Source organism: Parasteatoda tepidariorum, chromosome 5 (assembly GCF_982258835.1).
Source record: "Parasteatoda tepidariorum strain Cologne lab strain chromosome 5, Ptep-v5.0, whole genome shotgun sequence".
Lineage (NCBI taxonomy): Eukaryota > Metazoa > Arthropoda > Arachnida > Araneae > Theridiidae > Parasteatoda > Parasteatoda tepidariorum.
In genome coordinates, this window is record NC_141759.1 from 6,672,983 (window position 1) to 6,696,141 (window position 23,159).

At 33.6% G+C, this 23,159-nt stretch overlaps 1 protein-coding gene across 1 annotated transcript in view; it reads left to right on the plus strand.

Annotated features, from left to right (window-relative positions):
- LOC147808525 (uncharacterized) overlaps window positions 1-23,159 on the plus strand; it is a 38,889-nt gene extending 15,730 nt beyond the window's left edge. Inside the window, exons 3-9 of the mRNA XM_087163281.1 lie at window positions 3,818-3,925; window positions 4,193-4,300; window positions 12,206-12,313; window positions 12,687-12,824; window positions 13,456-13,569; window positions 16,448-16,555; window positions 21,559-23,159. Of these exons, the coding sequence (XP_087019407.1) occupies window positions 3,818-3,925; window positions 4,193-4,300; window positions 12,206-12,313; window positions 12,687-12,824; window positions 13,456-13,569; window positions 16,448-16,555; window positions 21,559-22,634 (1,760 nt within the window). The 3' untranslated portion in view covers window positions 22,635-23,159. The remainder of the gene's footprint in view (window positions 1-3,817; window positions 3,926-4,192; window positions 4,301-12,205; window positions 12,314-12,686; window positions 12,825-13,455; window positions 13,570-16,447; window positions 16,556-21,558) is intronic.

A 23,159-nucleotide genomic window follows, 5' to 3' on the forward strand; every position in this document is an offset into this window, starting at 1 on the left:
TGTTTGGCGATTGTCGAGAACGCTCCTTTAACGCCAATAGAAATTTTCGCCAACTGTTTCTAATCCGCGGTATGGTCTGCTTATACGTTGTCGGTAGACAAGATGCCCAATGTGTATGCCGTCCCCCATATGTAGGAAAATATTCTGAATTATGGAAACAGGAAAATATACAGTCTCGTTGTAATGAAACTGATAAGATTTTTAACAGAATATGAGAAAACCCACTGCTCTATCGGGCTTTGCACATAAAATAAAAAGAATAAAAAAATTACCTTTATCGTTAATTAATTTCAAACCAACTTTATGAGATATTACGTAAAGAAAATATGTCACTAAGAAACTTCTTACTAAAAAACGGTTAAATGACATCTACTAAATTTTACCTAATTTTTTTACTTTTAAAATTTTATGTATTAACCAGGATTTTCGTCTTTCCGTCTTACTTCTGAACATATTATGGTTCCTTGGAATAATGTTTAAGGGGGGTCAGGACCCTTAAAACTCTCAAAAAATCGATTTTTCAAGAATCATTTTTTTTTTATTCCTTGCATTATTCTGCGCATTTTCATATCTTACATTTCGAAATCTTTCAATTGGTTCAAAAGTTATAAGGGTTAGAAGACAAGTCACTCACCAACAATTGCTTTAGTGGGCGTGGTCGCGAATTGCTTCATTTCGGGCTTATCTTATAGTTTCTAATAATAATCTGAGATTTAAAGTGTCTACAACTCAACTCTGCTCCAACCCTTTGCAGATTTTATTTGTTTATATTCGAATTGCATGCGTTTTTTAATCTTAGATTAATATTTGTACATTCGTCTATTAGCTTTCATTTTAGTCAAAAATCTAGTTTCGGTTTGATTTATTTATTATAAATAATCATGAATAATCCTCGTAGATCTGGTCAGAGACCAAAAAAGAGAAGATTTCGTGGAAATCAATTTCGGCAAAGTGTAAATGTGGGCAGTTGCAATGTTTTTATTGAAAAAGAGGATTTTAAAAGTGCTTCTAAGAAAAAGCTTTCGATGTCATGTTCCAGTTTCAAGGATATCGAAACTGAAACTAAAGAGACTTTTGATGGTTATCGCCTTATTGATGTTGCTTCCTTGATAAGTTTTTTCAATAATGTAGCTGCTTGTGGAATTTGTCATGCTTCCTTGAAAATGACTGAGAAATCCCAGTGTGGATTGTTGTCTTCTTTTGAAATAACATGTCAAGCATGTCAGAAAAGGGATGTTTTTAAAAGCTGCAAACTGATAGGAGTGAATAAGAACATTCCAGAAGTAAACAGAAGATCCGTTTTTGCAATGCGGTGCATTGGTGGTGGACTTTCAAGTCTGCAGACATTTTGTTCTGTGATGTGCTTGCCCAAGCCCATAACTCAGAAATCTTATGATAAAATTAATTCTAAAATATTGGAAGTATCAAAAGAAGTTGCTTTGTCATCCATGGAACAGGCAGTTAACGAGGAAAAGTGTCTATCAGATAATCCAAACAGTCTAACCGTCAGTGGAGACGGCACCTGGAAAACCAGAGGTCATACGTCTTTAATAGGCGTATGTACCCTGGTAGGCGGCGAGACAGGAAAAGCTGTTGACATAGAAGTAATGTCGACATTCTGCAAAGGTTGTGCTTCGTACAAGGGTCCAAAGTTTGGCTTGAGATATCATAAGTGGCTATCTTCTCATAAAACAGTGTGCCAGAAAAATCATGCCGGCTCTTCTGGAAAAATGGAGGTTGACGGCATGAAGAGGATTTTCCAAAGATCTGAAGAAAAATATGACGTCAAGTATGAAACATACATTGGCGATGGTGATTGTAAAACTTTCCAGGCTATTTGTGAGGCAAAGCCATATGGAAAAGATGTTTCGATAACCAAAGTGGAGTGTGTGGGACACATACAGAAGAGAATGGGCACTCGTTTGCGAAAACTCAAAACTTCATATGGCAAAAAAAGGCTTTCAGATGGTAAGACGATAGGTGGTCGGGGAAGACTGACAGACGTAACAATAAATAGAATTACAAGTTATTATGGCAATGCAATTCGCCAAAACAGCAATAACTCAGTCAACATGCGAACAGCGATTTGGGCCATATGGGCTCATACTTGCAGCACGGATAAAGAGCCGATGCACTGGTTTTGTCCGAAAGGCGAAAATAGTTGGTGCAGCTATAATAAAGCTGTGCATAACAACAAAGTGCATGAGTATAAGCACCCAATGCTGGTTGCTAAAGTTGTTATGGAGGCAATAAAGCCAATATTTAAGGATCTGTCTCATCCGTCTCTTTTGAAAAGATGTTTGGGGGGTAAGACCCAAAACCCAAATGAGTCGTTGAACTCACTCATATGGAAGTTTTGCCCTAAATTTGCTAGTGCTGGCAAAAATGTTGCCGAAATAGCTGCATGTATGGGTGTTTGTGTTTTTAACGATGGAAAAAAGTCTTTGATGTCTACTATGAAACTGTTGGAGCTACAAATCAACAAAAAAGCAAAGCAAAACTTTCATGCTCAAGATAAACTCCGCGTAACAAAAGCTGAAAAGCGAGCTAGTGAACAGTCTATTGTAGCTCGTAGAGTGAAACGACAAAAAAAGATTTGTGAAAATGAGAGAATGAAAAAAAGTGAAGGGGGGGATATGTATATTTCTGGTGGCTTTTAATTTTTAAATGTTTTTTTTTTATATTGATTTTATTATAAAATAATAAAATGTAAGAAATTTATTCCTTTATATCTATGTCTTTGAGGTTACTTAGGATTTCTAGATAAACATAAAAATGGATATTGTTATAATAATCAAAATTTTAACTTTGTGGTCATTTTTATAAACAATTTTTTAAAAGTTACTAATTTGAAAATCTTTTGTTTGCTTTTGAAAATTTATTTTAAAACATCATCTTTTAGATTTTTATAAATCTCAAAAATCTATCATTTAGGTTGGTTTGGTTTTTGTATCAATCATTTCTAATGTTTGAAAAGTTGATTACTATTTGACTCGATGCTCGTTATGTGACAAGTCGTTGTGAAATGTTACTTTATTTTGTTTATAAGTCAAATTTAGTTAATGTATTACTGTTTAAGTTGTATGTAGGTATTGTAAAATGATTTATTTTATTTATTTAGGCATTTTTAGAAAAATATATTGAGTGGTATTCGAAAAAAACAAATTTTTAACTTTAAAGTCATTTTTCTCAAAATGTGATATGTTGAACTTGTGCGCACTGCGTACAAAGAACTAATTGATAGAATTGTACGAAACTTTAGGAAAAGTTTTATGATATGGTTTGCTACAACTGGTACCTACTATAAAAACCATTACTCTCTTAAAATTTTTTTAAATAATTGTGTAATGTGCCAAAAATATAGAAATTTGAAAAACTTAAACTTTTTTAATTTTTAGAAAATTAAAATATATGTATATCAAAATAATATTAGGTAACACAGGTTTAGGGTAATTATAACTTTAATTTAAAATTAGTTTGACATTATTTTGATGATATTTGACTCGTACGCTTTGCGCGCAATGAAACTCACTTTTTCGAAAATAAAAAAATTTCACTATATTAAAAAAAGTCTGTAATTTTTTTTATGAATGATTTTTTTTGAATTTAGCTATTTAATTATATTGATAATAGTGCTAGTAAATGATAAAAAAAATTTCATAGCTTTAGGATAAATTCAAAGATAGTTACAGTGTGTCGAAAATATGGTATTTCATTGTATCGTTTAAGGCGTTAAAGGGTCCTGACCCCCCTTAAGGTTCATTTTTTTACGTTAGACATTCTGAAAATAATAAATGTTCCAATATTATCTTTTCAGATCCGTGTGCACCACTGCCTTGTAGAAATGAGGGAACGTGCGTTGTCGGTAGAAATGGTGCCCAATGTATGTGCCGTCCCCCATATGAGGGAAAATATTGTGAAAGAGGTAAATATACAGTCTCGTTTTAATGAAACTGATTATTATGTAAAGAAAATATATCAGTAGGAAACTTTTTACTATAAAACGTTAAAATGATATTTTCATAATTTTACCTAATTTTTTTTTTCTCTCAAAATGTATGCAATCAGAAAGATTTACAACTTTCCGTCTAACATGTGAATATATTATGGTTTCCTGAAATAATGTTTAATGTTCATTTTTATTATGTAAAACACTCTAAAAATGATAAATGTTCCAACATTATCTTTTCAGATCCGTGTGCACCACTGCCTTGTAGAAATGGCGGAATGTGTGTAATAGGTAGAAATGGTGCCCAATGTATGTGCCGTCCCCCATATGAGGGAAAATATTGTGAAAGAGGTAAATATACAGTCTCGTTTTAATGAAACTGATAAGGTTTTAAATGAATATGACAATTCTCACTGCTCTTTTGGGCTTTAAACTTGAAAAAAAATGAAAAAAAAATTCTTGATATTTTATATATTTCCAACTACCTTTATTAGTTACTAGCTGTACCCTGCGTGCGTTAAAACGATTTAAGTTTGAATTGTTATCTTGTATTTAAGTATGCAAATGAGATTTGCCATTGTGCTTTGAAATGGCAATTTTATTTAATGGTGAAAAAACCAGTGATAATCTCAGCAGTTAATTCTCTAGGATATCGCTTGTGCATTTTCGAACAGACATGTATGGTGATGCACACGGACCATGAAACATATTTTGAATGATGATCTGAAATAAGTCTGGATCAATGGCGACATCAAGTATTTCTGCTGATATGAGCTGACCAATTTGGCAATGTGCGATTTTTTCAATAAGCCAAATCTTGTGGCCGTCCACTTTTTTGCCATTCAATAGAATACTTCTAGCACCGTGTCTCTAGAAAAGCATGACACTTCACAATGAAATCAAGCAAAGACTTTAATTTTTGTTTGAACAAACGTGCGGTAATATCATGACGATCCGATGATGATTGTCCTGGTAACAAAAGCTCTTTAATTTCAACCCAAGCAGGATTGCATGTAAACGTAATGAATAAATCTGGAAGCCCATATGCGCGAACATATGTCATGCCATCCTGTGAATATTCATACTTGTGCCTTGGACTCCCTGTAAATGTAGCCGGCAGTATAATCATTTTCCCCACATTATTAGTATTAAAGTTACCATCATTAATTATTGCATCCCGTAACTGAATGTATTCTTCTGAACGTAATTTGGTTTGATTTAATTTAATATACAGTAGGCGTTCGGTTTCAATTTTCCCATACATATTGACAATGTATTCATGAAATAATTGTCGACATTTTAAAACATGATTATCAGCGTTTTGGCGAATCATTAATCTATATGCATAATAATTCATTGCACTTACTTTCTTATCGGTTTTCTCGCCTGTTTATGGATTTCTCAATTTTATGTTAAAATGGTATCCATCATCTCCTTGCCAAAATAAAATTGGATATTGCAATGCGTCATAGGATCGATGCGCTTCTGAGACTCTTTGAACATCACAATTTCTGCGATGAAGAACTATGTAGCGATTTCGAACTTTGACTTTTATACCAATATTGAACTACGACTCACAAGAAGAAGAAACAGGTTGTTTTAGACAAGAGCACACTTATTTACATGACGAGGACATTTTGCATAGGAAGAAACAAAGAAAGAACAACCTTGTTGGAAGTCGCATAAGAAGTATAACTTCAATGACAACACTGATGTGCAAAACTTAAGCAACAAGTGCGTTTTTTGTCATAACTCTACAAGAAATCATCTGATTTACATGAAATTTGAATATGATGTACATTATTTTGTACTTAAACGATGGTGAAAGAATAATGACGCAGAAATGAATATAAAGCTTAAAGTAGGGTACGGAACAAAAAAAGGCTTTATTTGACATATAGTGGCGTTACGCATGATTGCCTGAAGAAGCGTAAGTACAGCTGGCAGATGTTCCCTAGTAAGGGATATGCCCTCCCCTTACTGTAATTGTTGCTTGACATCGTCTCTCCATGCTAAGCATCAGATTATCCAGGAGTTCTTGGGGTAAACGTCTCCATTCCTCCTTTAACGCATCTTTCAGCTGATGGGTGTTAGCAGGAGGATACTGTCGCTTCGCAAGACGTCTCCCTAATGCATCCCACACAGGTTCTATGGGATTTAGATCTGGAGAGTAAGCTGCCCAATCCATTCGTGTGATATCTTTAACATTAGCAGTACGGTGTGGCCGGGCATTGTCATCCATAAAAATGAAGTCTGGTCCAATGGCCCCTCGGAACAGACTCACATGGAGTATTATTACCTCATTGTAGTAGCGGTCTCCAGTTACAGAACCTCGGTCGAAGATCTAAAGCTCAGTCCGCCCGTTCAGCATAATGCCACCCCAGACGACAATTCCAGGACCACCGTAACGATCTCTTTCCGCGATGTTATTGGGATGAAATCGAGCTCCAACCTCTCTCCAGATCAACTGACGTTGAGAATCGCTTGTAGCACTAAAACGACTATCATCTGTGAAGAGGACGCTGCTCCATTGATGAGGTGTTCAGGTTTCGTGTTCTCTGCACCACTCTAAACGGTGCCGCCGATGGTTAACTTTTAAAGGTATGCAGCGTTCAGGACGTCTAGCAAATAAGCCACCTTTGTGGTGGCGTCTGGCCACTGTAAATCTTGATACTTGTCGTCCTGTGGCTGTGAACAGTTGCTGAGATATGGCGTTCGCTGACTGAAAACGGTTTCTTTTCGCCTGGAGGACAATGTAACGGTCATCTCTTGGTGTTGTTTCCTTGGATGGCCACCACCAACCTTCCGAACAGCTGTACCAGTAGTTTTAAAGGCATTTCAAGCACGAGAAACAACACTTTTGTTGATCCCGAACTCTTCGGTGACACTGGTCACACTACGCCCCACCTCAAGCGAAGTAAAGTCGAGTTAAGTCCTCGAGTAAAGTCGTCTAAATGATTTCTTGAAGATATTTTTCACAAAACAAATCACTTGCACTTGCAGCGAATGTCTTTAACTACGGTGCTCTTCATCCTTTTATCACAGCTTTGACCTGCGCGCCGACCCATAAGGTTTACGTACACTTACATCACCTACGACGTTTTATTTCTAAAATTTGCATACAAATAATTTTTCTACTGAATTACGTGCATATTATACTGCAATTTCATGGCTATCTTATACTTTGTTGGGGAGCTGTAGCAACACCTCCTAGAAAAGAGTAGGCCTCTGCACGGGTTACCATAAATATCCTTTAGTAGTCCGAACGTAATGACATATTTCGTATTTTCAACCACTACGCAGCTTAGTACCCCGAACGTAATGACATCTTTCATATTTTTCATCAACTGCGCAGTTAACTTCGTCACATCGGACTACTAAATTGATCCGTGCTGAGGCCTTCCTTATTCTAGGAGGTGTTGGCTGTAGCCGAAAAACCACTTGTTGCTTAAGTTTTGCACACCAGCGTAATTTTAGACATCGTTTTACTTTGTTCTTTCTTCCATAACGAGTAATATTCTCCCGTATTCCTTCTTGAAACAGGGAGTGCTGATTTCGGTTTGTAAAAATCTGTTTCTTAAGGCGAAATTTCCAAGGGAAACAGACTTGATAAGGGTCTTACTTTTTCTCCATGGATTGTTTTCAATTTCGCAGCTCTCGATATGCCATCTTTGATGGGATATAACTCTAAGACAACTGCTAAAGGCCAATTTATTCTTTTGACATTATCATCGCCAATAAGCACCACGACTCCTTCTTTCTCCTTCGTCGTCTTCTTCTTTTTAATCTTTTTGTTAGCATCACCAGTCTACTTTCTGCATGTTGGCGATTATTGCATAAGATATGATGAGTATCCTTCCATGGTGCATGGGTGAAAGCCCTTATATAGCAAGACGGAAAAGAGAAAAACCTGGTACGTAAAACATTTCATTCCAGCATTTTTTTCGAAAAAAATGAAATATCTGTAACTATCAAGATTTCTTCTATAATTCTGGCATATATATAAAACTGCTTCTTTTCCAAGATAAAGTAGATATTGTTGAAAAATCTAAAAAAAGAATAAGTAAACTCCTCCCCAAAACTAGCTATAACTGAAATGGTTTTACTACCAGCCTTTCCTCTTTTCCGTCTCGCTTTCACCCCTGCCATGGTGAACTAACCTCATATCTACCACTTTCATCTGTGCGAACAGTTTGTTCAAAAAATTCTAAAATTTCTTCATTCTTCATTTTTGTTGTTTTAGCTTCGGATGGATCTTGTATTCCAATAGTCTCCAAGCTCCAAAGGTCTTCAATGCTGGGTTGGCAGAATAAGCTTAAAAAAGTGTTCTTTTTTTTCTCTATGTTGTTGACCCATTATTGTCCACCCAAGCCGAGTTTCAATAGCCATAATATTTTCATTCAATTTTTCAATTTTACCCGTGAGAATTTGAAGCAATACATCCGCACCTAATATCACTTTAATTTCTAGAGGATTGTCCCCAACGTCTGATAAGTTAATTGATTTTTGCTGTAGAATGGGATAACTGTTTTGATTCTTTAATCTCGGTACGAAATTGCATACCTTTGTCTGGGCTAACATTGGACATGTAACTTTGAATTGACCACCTAGGGATTTTATATTGACATCATAGACACTGTGTTTTTACTGACCAGTTTCTATTCCGCCAAACAATGCATACTTTAAAGTTTCTTCTCCAACTATTGACAAATTTAGCTTTTTTATCCCCTCTGTTTTTATATAGGACCTTCGGGAACCGGAATCAATCAAAACTCTTGCAAGTCTATCTGTTTTATCTATGCCCTCAACCTTTACTATCAGTGTTTGCATCAACGTTTCGCCCTTTTGTTGATTAACAAGAGTTTTAGAACTACTGCTATTTTCATCATTTTTTGCTTTAGTACTTGACTTTGTTTGACCTTGGTTTTCACCATTTTTTATGTTCCAACACATGACTGTCAAATGTCTTCTATTACAAATTAAACATTTAACAGAACTTTTGTATTGCTGTGCTGGATGGCCGATTTTCAAACAACGGAAATATGCTCTTTTTTCTTTTAAAACAGTCTTTTTATCGTTATAATTTAATTTGTGTAACTTGAAATATTCCACTGAGCTATGTGAATCCTTGTCACACCATATACATTTAAGCTTTCTGAAATCACTCGTGTTATTCCTTGAATCACCATAATATATACAAGCGGCAGTTGGTGGAACTACATCAAAACTTTCTTGGCTACCTAATCCACTACGAGCTATTTGTAGGCGTTCCTCACTTTCAACTTCAATTCAGAGAAATTTCAATAATTTCGTAAGATTTTCTGTGCAGGCATTTGTTTCTCCGGATGATCGAGATCTCTCCCAAGCCTTCAAAAGATCCTCTGGAAGAGCTGATTCTACTAATGAGTAAATCATGGCGGCATAAATGTCACTTTTAACGCCAAGCGATTCCAGAGCTCGTAACTGTGTTTCCAATTTATCATACAATGTAGCCAATGGCATGTGACCTTTTTTTGTGGCCTGTGCCAACACTAATCTGAACAATTCTCGAATATAGATTACGACCATCAGGTCATCTCTTGCGAATCTTGATTTTAGTTGAGTAATTGCTTTTTGATAATTTTGCTTGACGGTGGAAAACTTTCTACCAGTTCTTTCGCAGGTGACTCGGGAACCATTGCTTGAACCAAATATTGAAATTTATCATCATCATCGATGGTGTTGTCCTCATGTATTTTACGGAACTGTCCCCAAAATCCGAGCGAATTTTTTATTTCTCCATTAAATTTTTGTAGTTCTAACATTGGAAGCTAGTATTTTCTCTTCATTTCCGCACTATCTTGTGAACTTGGTTCATTATTCGCCAAACGAATATTAACAGTTTCACAAGTACACATATCTGTCAATATATTATTCCTCGTCGGCTTCAAAATCTTTTTCATAATCATCATTATTTTCTAGTTTTAATAAATTTTCAGAAATCTGAGTTAGCACATCGTTTAATCTTTCGAATTTATTAGTCAATTGTGATAATAAAATCTTTACGCGATCCACTTTAAAATCCGTATTCGATAACTCTGTTTCTAAATTATTGGAAGTTAAAGTAAATCCTTGGCGCAATGGCTTTCTTTTATTTTTTAATTCTTCAATTTATGAAGCGAAATATTAATTAAATTCTGATAGTTTCACTTACTTTCGTTTCTTTTGTCCTTTCTTTCTTATGCTTGGCTCTTGAATATCACACGGACGCCACTTAACGTTGCGAATTCCAAATTTGAATTTTATACCAATATTCAACTACGACTCACAAGAAGAAGAAACAGGTTGTTTTAGACAAGAGCACACTTATTTACATGACGAGGACATTTTACATAGGAAGAAACATAGAAAGAATAACTAATTTTAGGCATCGTTTTACTTTTTCACTTATCAATTGTTTGTTCTATATTTTTTTATATTATGTTGCCAATTTATTACAAATAAAATATTTCTTGCTTTCTTATAAAATATCGCTTATGCGAACCAGCAACAAACTATATCGCGGGAGGTAAATTCTTCGCCAACTATAACAATAGCCACCTCATCCAATGTAGGAGCATTGTATTTTCCTTTGTGGTGTCCTGCTGGTGTTTTGTCAACTCTAATAACAACTTTGTAATTATCGGATGGCATTTTGTCAGGGGCAGCTCTGAACAACCTAATTAACTGATTATGTTGATCGAAAAATTTTTGTAATGCGGTAACAAAATCTCGTTTAGTGCCATTGTTTAACTGACAACGTTGATTGACTAGATTATTTGTTTTACCCATAAAATAAATCTGTAGAAATTTATGATCTGTGCCAGGCAATGGAAGAAGTGTTCCTGCACGATGATAAATTTGTCCTTGCGCGTTAAATGTTGGCATGTAATGAAGTCATTTGGAAACACGAATTGTACCGGAGTATATTCGCCAAAAATTTTTTTGACTGCTTTGTTTGATCTGATAAGAACGTTGATAATGGCTCGGCAGGCGACGTTACATTTGGTAGTTTCACTTTGCCTCCAGATCAGCAAATTCCAGCTGTTTCATTCTTAAATTTGAGAGCACTACAAAACATACATAATTGATCGAAAGCATCGCTGGTTGCAGTCAGTGTGCGGGTGGGTTACCACTTGAATTAAGGAACAAGGGTGTGCGGTATTGGTCCTCGTTAAACTGTTTTACCGTAAAGTGCTCGACTTCGCGCGCAGGTCGTCGGGTTGCCGGATCGGGGGTGCCATCCCCTCTTCAGAGGATCAAAATTGTGGTGGCATGTCTTCGGATCATTCTGAGGGAATTTTCCCGGACCGTCGCCAATGGCCCATTTTGCAGCTCTAGTGCATCGTAAATGAACTACAACCCTACAACTTGCTCCCCGTTGCTCTGATGTTTCCGACGAACGGGCTTGAGAAGTGCTTTCTAGATCGGTTTTCCTTCTTGCTTCCAGTTACTCTGATGTTTCCAACGAACGGGCTTGAGCAGTGAGTTCTCGTTCAGTTTTCATTCTTGCTTCCCGTTGCTCTGATGTTTCCGACGAATGGGCTTGCGTAGTGCGCAGTTGATTTGTTAACAGTCTTCTTTCCTGTTTCTCAGGCGTTTCTAATGAACAGGCAAAAAAATTGTGTTCTCGATTAGTTTCAAGTCTTTTTTCCCGTTGCTCCGATGTTTCTGAAACACGGGTAGTTCTCTTTTTGCGCACTTTGACATGTCGATCTATTAAGAGCGATTCGTTTAGGCGGCGTATTTTTGCAAATATTCTCTCTCACAAACAAAAAGAAATGTAAAAGTTAACAGTGGTCGCAAATTGGCTAAACTGAAAATTCACCTATGTATTTTAAATAATAAAAGGAGCAATAAAAATGAAATAAATAAGAAATATTAAAATTATAAAATTTAAAACAAAAATATATTTTTCAAATGAAAGAAATAAAATGTATGAATTCGAAAACTTTCGGAATGAATGAATTCGGAAGCACAGACAGACAGACATTTTTCTATATATATAGATAATGTAAAGCAAATATATCATTAGGAAATTTCTTACTAAAAAACGTTAAAATGGTATTTTCAAAATTTTATCTGATTTTTTTCATTCAAAAAGTATGTATTAAGCAAGATTTACTACTTTCCGTCTAACATGTGAATATATTACGGTTTCTTGGAATAATGTTTAATGCTCATTTTTATGATGTAAAACACTCTAAAATAATAAATGTTCCAACATTATCTTTTCAGATCCGTGTGCACCACTACCTTGTAGAAATGGCGGAATGTGCGTAGTAGGTAGAACTGGTGCTCAATGTATGTGCCGTCCCCCTTATGAGGGAACATATTGCGAAAGAGGTAAATATACAGTCTCGTTTTAATGAAACTGATAAGGTTTTAAATGAATATGAGAATTCCATCTGCTCCTTTAGGCTAAGCGTGAAAAAAATGAAAAAAAAATTTCTTGATTGTTTAAATATTTCAAACCAACTTTATTAGTTATTATGCAGTGAAAATACTTAAATTAGAAACTTATTACTAAAAAACGTTAAAATGGTATCTACAACATGCAACCTATTTTTCTTCTTTCAAAAAGCGTGAATTAATCAAGCTTTACTTCTTACCGTCATACATGTGAAGATATTATATTTCCTTGGAATATTGTTTAATGTTCATTTTTAATATGTGAAACATTCTGAAAATACTAATTGTTCCAATATTATCTTTTCAGATCCATGCGCAGGACTGCCTTGTAGAAATGGCGGAATGTGCGTTGTCGGTAGAAATGGTGCCCAATGTGTATGTCATTACCCATATGAAGGAAAATATTGTGAAATCAGGAAGTTACCAATGGAAACGAGAGATAGAGGTATGCCTAAGATCAAATAGTTTGACTGTATGAAAGATGATTTTAATATTCTAAGAATTACTAACTAGAAAACAATCGCAAGAAAAAGAGCAGAATGAAGGAAAGTTCCAGGGAAGGCTCTGGCCCACAAAGGGCTGTCATTCGAATAAAAGGACAATATTTACTCCTTTCCATCTTACTTATGAATACATCACGGTTCCTAGGAATAGGGTTTAACCCTTTCGCGCCGACTGTCACAAATACGTGACAGCAAGAAACCGTATAAATGAGGGTAAGAAGATAAAACTGGTAATCAAAGTATTTCTTTAGCAATTTATTTGTGGGCGGAGTTATAATTTTCTGATTTATTTAATTCACCATTACTTTGTTCAAAATAAAACTATTTAGTTATACTTTGAATTAACATTGATTATATATATGATTAAACTAACAATAATTAAAATAAAAGCAAAGTAAGTCTGTCAAATTAGTAACGACTACATTTAAGTTACCGTTTTTAATTTAATTGCAACTTGATTCTGATTTTTCACAAATGCTTTTCTGAATCACCCGTCCCCAAGGGGTTAATGTTCAATGTTATAATGTTAATCATTTGGAAAATAATGAATGCGCAAATGTTTTTTTTTTTCAGATATAGATCATTGTAGAAATATTGACTGCAGAAATGGTGGAATGTGCATAAGCAATAAGAGTGGCTCTCAATGTCTATGCCGTTTTCCTTATGAGGGAAAATTTTGCGAAATAGGTAAACATATGAACCACTTATTATCTAAACATGTAAGATTTAAACTGAATGTAGGAGTTACCTCTCTGCTCTTTACGGGCTTGGAAATATGGTTACAAAGAAAATTATCTCAATATTTTTAATGATTTCTTTATGTTAAATTGTAAAGAAAATACGTCAATAAAGTAACTCTGACAAAGTTACGTTTTTGAAAAAAACATTCCCACTAGCTAAATTATATTTCTTATTTACGCATTTTTTAAATGCTACTAAATCTGGTGGAAATCCTACTACACGTAACAGTGGCTGTAGTGTATTTTAAGTGGTTAAAAAGGGATTACAAATATTCTTTCTAACGCCAAACGAAGGCTTTAAGATACTCTTTTAAGGCGTAACCTGCACGATAAGTTAGGGTTAGATATTTACCTCATACGATCCAAGAGTAAATATAGCATACCTGCCAACTTTTAATCCCTTCCATTATCATTTTTCCCAGTGGTATTATAATGGAATTAAAACTTCAATTTTAAGCAAACAAATACGTTGTATTTGAGAAAAACTTAAGTTGACAACCATGATAGTAACGCATATTAATATCTGTGCTTAATTTTTGTAAGAATAGTGGTGATTAATATCATTTAAAAATTAAGATTATAAAAGAAAAAATAGTATATAATTACTACCACTTTAAATATGAAAATAAAATCTTCCGGAAGAGTTGGCAGGTATGATATAGTCATTTTAAAACAAGTTTAAACTGAGACAAAAGTTACTTCTCTAAAATCTTCGATTTTAATATTAAAAGTAATCATTATAAACAGAAAATCACTTTCCTTTCACTTTCGAATAGCGATCGGACGGTTTCGAAGAAATCGAATGGAGGACGCACGTTTCAGTTGCACATGGGTGTAACTACGTAAATATGATTTCTATCGCTCCGAAGCTTGAACTTTCCAGAATTATCAATTTGTTTGCCAAAACGGTCCACAAGTAGCATTGACTTGAAAAAAACCCTGTTTAAAATCAGTTTGGCATCTTGGCGATTGTAGTTTTTGTGGTAGATCACGATACGGAAGTATCCCCTATAAAAACGCGAAAGAATGACATTGACCAAGCTTCATTGGTTATTATTAATAATAATCAATTAATGGGATGAATTCGCTTGAATTATTTATTTTAACGGACCTGTTTGGTTATTATTATTAATTGCTGGTCAGTATTTATAATAACTGACTATTCACATTGACTGTAATAAATATATCGATAAGAAAACTCTGTCCTAAGAAAGCAGAAGTGACATTTTTGAAGAGGAAATTCTTGTAAGCAGCAAAGCACAAACCTCTTGAATTCCAACTAGGAGCTGTGGAATTCCCAGTTGTCATAGTGTTTTTAAAAAGATTAGAAAAATTGATCAATTTTCTTTTAACCAACAAACGATTGTTGTCAGTGTATAAAGGTAGTAAAAATATTTACTAGACTCAACTTTTTATAAAAATAACACCAATTATAGTTTTAGAATGCGATTGTTGGTAAACCGTGGAAGTTAAATTATCGAATCCTGAGGAAGTTATTACTTACATTCTTATGCAACTGAAACGCGCTTCTTCGATTCGATTTCTTTGAACCCGTTCGATCGCTATTCAAAAGTAACCGGTTTTTCAATTCAACTGTGGCATTAGATAACTATCAAGGTAAACAAGTTGTTCGCCGAAGAAACTTATCTTTTTCTGCAGGTCACGTGTACTGTATTTTTCCCCGCTAATGAAAAAAATTCATATGCGTTTTCACAACTATGGGCTGGGGGAGAATTTTTAACCACGACTTTCAAATTAGCTTCTGTTAGCTTTGTTTTATCATATATTTTTGTGTCTGTAATCATCTGAAATATTACTCTTTAAATATTTCCAAGTCTTAACAACTTATAAAAAAAATGTTTTTCAAAATAAAGCTGATAATGCTTGTTTAATTTAGGCTCCCGCAGTGGGCAGATCGTGAAAACACGGTTTCCAGTAGAACACCGAGGACAAGCATTACTGGCTGCGGTAAATTAGCGGGTGGTTGATCACTTTGATCAGCCTACGCAGGAACCGGGGTGTGCGTGGTATTGGTCCTCGTTAAACTGTTCTACCATAAAGTGCTCGACTTCCTACACAGGTCATCGAACTACCAAAGCAGGGGAGCCGTCCCCTCTGCAGCGGATCAAAATTGGGATGGCATGTCTTCTGATCATCCTCAGTGATATTTCCCAATATTCGCCAATAGCCCATATAGTAGCTCTAGTGTGACGTAAATAAAGTACCTACCTACCTTGTTTGATTTAGAGAAGATAATTTAAACGATTTTGGATTTCAATCCCGAAATTACAGTATAAATGCATAAAGGTAATTTGAAATAATTGCATCGCTTATTTAAAGTTAGTATATCATTGTTGAATCAGCGTATTATTTACAAAAAATACCTAGGAGTTCTTGTAACATGTATTCAAGTTTTTATCTTCCTATTTCCCTTCATCACCGCCATTTAGCAGGAGAGTATCTGATTTGTGATTAGTCAGAAATAGTTCAATCGAGCTTAACCTTCGAGGTCCAGCTGTCGTGTTGTCAGGTGAACGAAAAACGTTCGAACTGGTGTAGTTGTGCGTGTGAGTCAGGAAACGAGCACTTATGCTGAAAAATCGAGTGGAAACTACGAGTTCGATCGAATTTTGTTTCAGTTGCAAAAGACTGTTATACCACGAATCTCTTACTAAACATGCGAGAAGGTTTTTTTTATTATTAAAATAAAGGATTAGGGTTAATGTAATAAAAGCTACATTCCCACATAAATCAGAAAAATACATTTTGTTAAAAACAAACATGATTTTCAAGCTAGAATAAATGTTCCATTGTTATCTTTTCAGATCCGTGTGAAAGCGTTTCTTGCAGAAATGGCGGAAACTGCGTTCTAGGTAGAAATGGAGCTCAATGTTTATGCCGTTATCCTTATGGGGGAGAATTTTGTGAAATAGGTAAATATATAAAGCACGTTTTAATCAAAAAAGAAAAAAAAAAGAATTTGCAAAGTTTGCACAGTCCAAATGAGAGTAGAAAGTCAAAAACGTCTTTCTTTTTCCCCAATACCACTATAGTTAAAAACGCATTCTAGTTTAGGTATAGCATTCCAAGAGATTTATTTAAACTTGTTGATATTAAATTTAAAATCATGGAGAAAATAGTTAAAAACTTCAAACATGATATTTCGAACTTCAAAGGCATTTGATGCTAAGAGAAAGATTGTTCATATATATATATATATATATATATATATATATATATATATATATATATATATATATATATATATATATATATATATATATATATATATATATATATATGAACAATCTTTCTCTAAATACCAACTATGATTTCGAACTAGAAATTCTAGCTTCATTATTCGAATTGTTTAAACATTAGAGTAAATTGATAAAATTATTAATTATTTATTTCTTATGCATGGTATTTTTTTTCAATTCTGTAATAGAAATAAAAGAATAAGTTAATTAAGTATAAGAATAAGTTTTTAATTCCGTGATTATTCTGTTAAGAATAATATTGCTAATATTATTCTTAATATTAGAAATATTAATATTATTAATATTATTCTTAATATTAGCAATATTAAGAATAAACTTAACACACTAGCAGCAATATTAAGAATTATCATTCTTAATATTGGAAATATCAGGAATGAACTTATTGCTGAAATGAAACCTAATACGCAAAAAATATTTAACGAGTTTTTTTCTTTTTCTTTTTAAAAAAAAATCCAGAATTTGCTAAGAATTTTAATATATAATTTTATGGAGGAAATTGATATGGTAACCATCTAAAATAGATGGATTTACATTTTCCACTGATAGAATCGGAAACAAAACGAGTCGTACTCTGTATCAAAAAACTATTTTGGAATCTTTTAGTAAAATGTTGATTTGTATGAAACTATCTTTTTAACTACACAAAAATTATTGCAAAGCAATTGTGGGAAACAGGGTGTGGGGCCTGCTAGTATATAAACATTAGTTAATAATGCTAATTATAATTTACTTGAAAATTTTGTTTTTTTACTCAACCTAAAAATTCTAATTTCGTACAATTAAATAAAATTTACTTAAAATAAATGAATTAAAAACAATTCGCAAGATAAAAATTTTTGCTCCTTTTCCAATTTCTGGTCTAAATAGAAAAGTTACTTTTCACGTATATTGATCTTCAAATCTACCTTTAAAGTGGCTTTTTAAAGGTGTGAATACGTTCTTTTTATTTTAAACACATTAACTGTTATTAAACATGTCTTGTACACTGTACTTGTCTTGAACTATTCTAATCACTTTTCAAACAGTACATATATATATATTCAAAAAATTATTTTTTCAATGCTTTTGGATACAAACTGTTAGAATTTTCATTCCAAAGTTATGATAAAATAATCGAAGACAGTGTGTCCATTTACGGTAAATAATATTCCTTACCTTTACGGTATTGAATCCGTTTACAACTAGTGTAGATATAAAACCATGAATACAAATCTGTGCTGTTTTTAAATCATTTACAACTAGCATGGTTTCAAACCCGTAAAAAAGAAATTTATTACATATAATATGTATATATTATCCTAATTAGATATTTTTTTATAATTTAACACTTAATTATAAAAATACATTATGTTTCATTAGGATGGTTTAAAATAATTATCAGTATAGATAATAATTGATAAGTCTGCAGCGGAAAGTGGTACTAAATAAATAAATTAACACCAGATTAGAAAATACCAGGTAAATACATTTGTCAGAATATTATAAATAATAACTGGAACCTTTCTGGTGAATATGGTTAACACGTTCACGCCGGGAAAAGTGAAAATACTGGTAGAAGAACTATTTCAATATTAGGTAATATTCGGGAGGGGTTAATCTATTTTCAACAATAATAATTCACTGTAGAGAAATTTATAGGCGAAGAAGCAATTCAATATAAAAATTGCATCCGTTAAAAATAATTGGTAGTTATGGATTTTTATTATTCCCGAAAAAAAACTAAAAAATGAAATTTATTGTTACCAGTTCTTACTCCGCTGCGCTGCCAAGATGAGACAACCTAGCGTGACCCTCCGGTGGGTAACCCCGGCGTGGACGTGTTAAAAAGATAATCAATCTCATTGCCCGGTATAAACTATGGTATTCTTTTTAAAAAGACAAACGTCAATCTGTCGGTATGAATTGAATGATGATATACAATTTATAAACATTCCGGACATTCACCAAAGGGACAAAATGTGAATGTCAATATTTACAAGAGGTGGTCAACGATTCAATTCAACGTGAAAAAATACATAGGAAGCAATGCATGACTAGCTTAGATAGAAATGTCGGATGCATTAACAGGTACAAGTCAAGTATTGCACTTTTTTATCCATACAATCGTTTAAACTTTTAAATTATTAGCTTTACCATCGTATATTTTGTCCTACACATCGGAAATTAAGTATTATTTATTTAGGCAGCAGTAGTTGAAATTCTCTTCCCATTCACTCTCTTTTCCTACCAAAAACCATAGCATGAAGTCATGAAACTTTTAATCACTTACTACGAGGAGCGTATTAAAAAATTCTCATCAGGTTTGATTTTCTTTTCATTTTGATGAAGCTTTTTTCTATACTAGATGCCGTGAATTTCTGGAAAATATTCCCCCAAAGGAATAAAAATTGCTACGTATGATCAAAAAACTGAAATATTGCGGAAGCAGTAGAAGTTTAATGACATCTGGAAGTTAATGCGTTAAACACTTGAAAAAAAAAAGAGAAAAATGAATTAAATAAACCAGAAAAGTCAATTTGAGACACTTTGGTCGTAAGTATTCGGACAAAAATTAGTACTGACAAAAATAGAATTTTAAAGGAAGAGCTACTAAAAATTATAGAGATCGATATCGAAAGATTGACATGAAAAGAACGCGATTCTAAACACACTCTAATAAGCTTGCAGATCTTGAAAAAAGAAAAGAATTTTCAAACATAACAATTAAATCTTCACATTCTAGAATTTAATCTTAATGGTTCGACAGGGTAACCTCAAATATAATATAGTTAATTAATTCAGACAATGTTTTAAGTTACGAAATCAGACACTAAAACGTACTTTTCACTGACTATAAACATACCTTTTTTTCGACGGATTCGGATTTTTGACCCCCGGGTTTTGGAGGCATCGGCAATCTGGGACGGTTCCAATAGTTCGATCAGGGGAGTTGTCCAAAATTAGGACCCTTTAATGTTAATATAACTGCGCATTTCATCATATCTCAAGAACTTTTTAAGGGAAGTGTTGAAATGTTTCACACAATTATAAAATTCAATTAGCTAAAGATATTTCCATGGAAAAAAAAAACAACTCTTAGTGAGTAATTATTATTTTTTATTATTTCATTTTAGTAAGAGTAAAAAAAAGACTAAATTATAAGGTATGCAATAAGGTATGTAAAGAATGCAAATTTAAAGGGCAAAATACAAAATTTAATTGAAATTGGTCGAATAGTTCCTGAGAAATCGAATTTTAAAGTTACGACATTTTTCAAAAATCGATTTTTCCGAAACTTTTCTACCTGTTTCTCTCAAATTTTGTAATTCGCCATTTGGAATTGCATTCTTTAAAAAGATGATAAAAAATTTATATATTATGATTAAAAAATGTTTAGACTGTTATTGAATAAAAAAATTCTCACTGAAAGTTATATTTTGCATGAAATCATCTTTGAATAAACGAATTTTATTATTGCGAGCTAAGGTTTTTCAATTCGCTTAAAAAGTTCTCGAGATATGGTGAAATACGGAAAAAGTAGAATTATTCTTTAGGGGTCGAAACTTTAAACCGCTCAACTGGCCAAAATATTTTGACTATATATAACAGATTGAGGCTGCCTCCAATATCGTAAGGGTCAGAAATCGAAATCCATCGAAAAAATTTGTATGTTTATTCAGAGATTATATTTTTGCGTTTGATTACGTAATTCAAAATATCGTCTGCATTAATTAATTAGCATATTTGAGGTAATTCCCTCGAACCATTAAGATTTATTCTAGAACGTGATGATCCGATCAATAGACCAAAAGTTATTCAGGATGGTCCGTTTATTTATTTTGCACACCGTGCAAACCTAGAAAATGTAAATGGAACATGTTGTTGCGTTCTGCAAAGCTCAAGTGTATCTTTTTATATATGCTGCTTTTTCAGACTGTATTATTTATTATTATTATTATTTTAGATCTATAACCAACTTTCTTTTATAAGTTTTTAGAAATGGGGAAATTGGTTCGGCTGTAGCCTTCAACATGGGTGGTATAGGAAAACGATAAGAAATTCGAATTGTTCATCAGCTGAAGTTGATGCGTTAAAATTTAATAATTGGTTAAAGCTAGTTCAGAAATAGTTTTTAGCCACTTTTCGACAGTTTAATTAAAGTACATTTTAAGGGTTTGAAATTCGACCTGTTCAGTGGTTCAAGTTGATACGTTGTTCCTAAATCTTCAGATACCAGAGGTGGTAGTAGGATTTAGGTTACTCTTCTTTTAGGGTTATTTTTAGGATTGGCTGTTATATAACGTATTCAAAAAATCCCCAAGACCTATTCTCAAGGGTCGCCTGTGGGTGTAAATGTTGATTTCGTAATGAAGTTGTCGGAATTCCATTTTATTCTCAAAATTAGTTTCAATTAAATTTTGTATTTATAATACCAGAATTGTTTCATGCCTCTTTAATTTTTTCTCCGTTACAACATAACATTTCGTATTCATTTGAAATAACTATGAGCAATAACAAAGTTGTGAAAAAACTTTAAGATTCTTTTAATACCTTTAAATTTGTAAGAAAATAGACGTTGCTTTGGAGTTAGCATTTCGAATAATATTCCTTCCTTTTGCATTAAAAATATGTTTCATATTGCATTCAAATTTTGAATACTTTCCTATTTATTTCAGAAGTGACTCCCGAAAATTCATCGACTGATGTTTCGACTCCATCAACTGATGCTTTTACTCCATCGATTTATGCTTCTACTCCATCGGCTGATGCTTCTACTCCATCAACTGATGCTTCTACTCCATCAACTGCTGCTTCTACTCCATCGACTGATGCCTATACTCCATCGACTTATACTTCTACTCCATCGACTTATGTTTCAACTCCATCAACTGATCCTTCTACTCCATCGACTTATGCTTCTACTCCATCAACTGATGCTTCTACTCCATCGACTTATACTTCTACTCCATCGACTTATACTTCTACTCCATCGGCTTATACTTCTACTCCATCAACTAATGCTTCTACTCCATCGACTTATACTTCTACTCCATCAACTGATGTTTCTACTCCATCGACTTATGCTTCTACTCCATCGACTTATGCTTCTACGCCTTCTACTGATGCTTCTACTCCATCGACTTATACTTCTACTCCATCGACTTATACTTCTACTCCATCGGCTTATACTTCTACTCCATCAACTAATGCTTCTACTCCATCGACTTATACTTCTACTCCATCAACTGATGTTTCTACTCCATCGACTTATGCTTCTACTCCATCGACTTATGCTTCTACGCCTTCTACTGATGCTTCTACTCCATCGACTTATACTTCTACTCCATCGACTTATACTTCTACTCCATCGGCTTATACTTCTACTCCATCAACTAATGCTTCTACTCCATCGACTTATACTTCTACTCCATCAACTGATGTTTCTACTCCATCGACTTATGCTTCTACTCCATCGACTTATGCTTCTACGCCTTCTACTTTTGCTTCTACTCCATCAACTGATGCTTCTACTCCATCTGCTTATACTTCTACTCCATCGACTCATACTTCTACTCCATCGACTTATGCTTCTATACCTTCTACTTTTGCTTCTACTCCATCTACTGATGCTTCTACTCCATCGGCTTATACTTTTACTCCATCGACTCATACTTCTACTCCATCAACTGATACTTCTACTCCATCAACTGACGAAATCGTCACAAAAAATCTCAACACAACCTTTTTCTGAACCTAGTAATATCACAAATGATTATAATTATATTACCGAATCTCTTAGTTACGCTTTAACTATTAACCAAACATCAGATACTTCCCTTACTTTCACAAAGGATTTTAGTGAAACAGCTTCTGAATCTTCACGAAAGATTGAGATTGGACAGGAGAACCTTTGAACTATACCTTGATTGTAAACCAAACATCAGATAAATTCACAAATGATTTTATTCATGTAAAATCCGAAGTTTCTGATATCACTAATGGTTATAACTTAAGGAAGAAGCTTTAATAAACCAATCTCCCGATAATCCGTATGATTTTTTAAAAAGCACAATTGTTTATTCCCAATTAGCTGAAGAATATAATACGTTTATTAAATTCCATTGTGTGTAGCACTTTGCAGTCTGTTTTCCTAATGTCATTTTGAACATAAATAATTTTGTTGTTGATCACTTTGGCATATAATTTTGAGCCCTTTTATTTTACCGAAGAAAATGTCTGAAAAAGCAATGCTCTTTTTTCTCACATCATGGGTGAA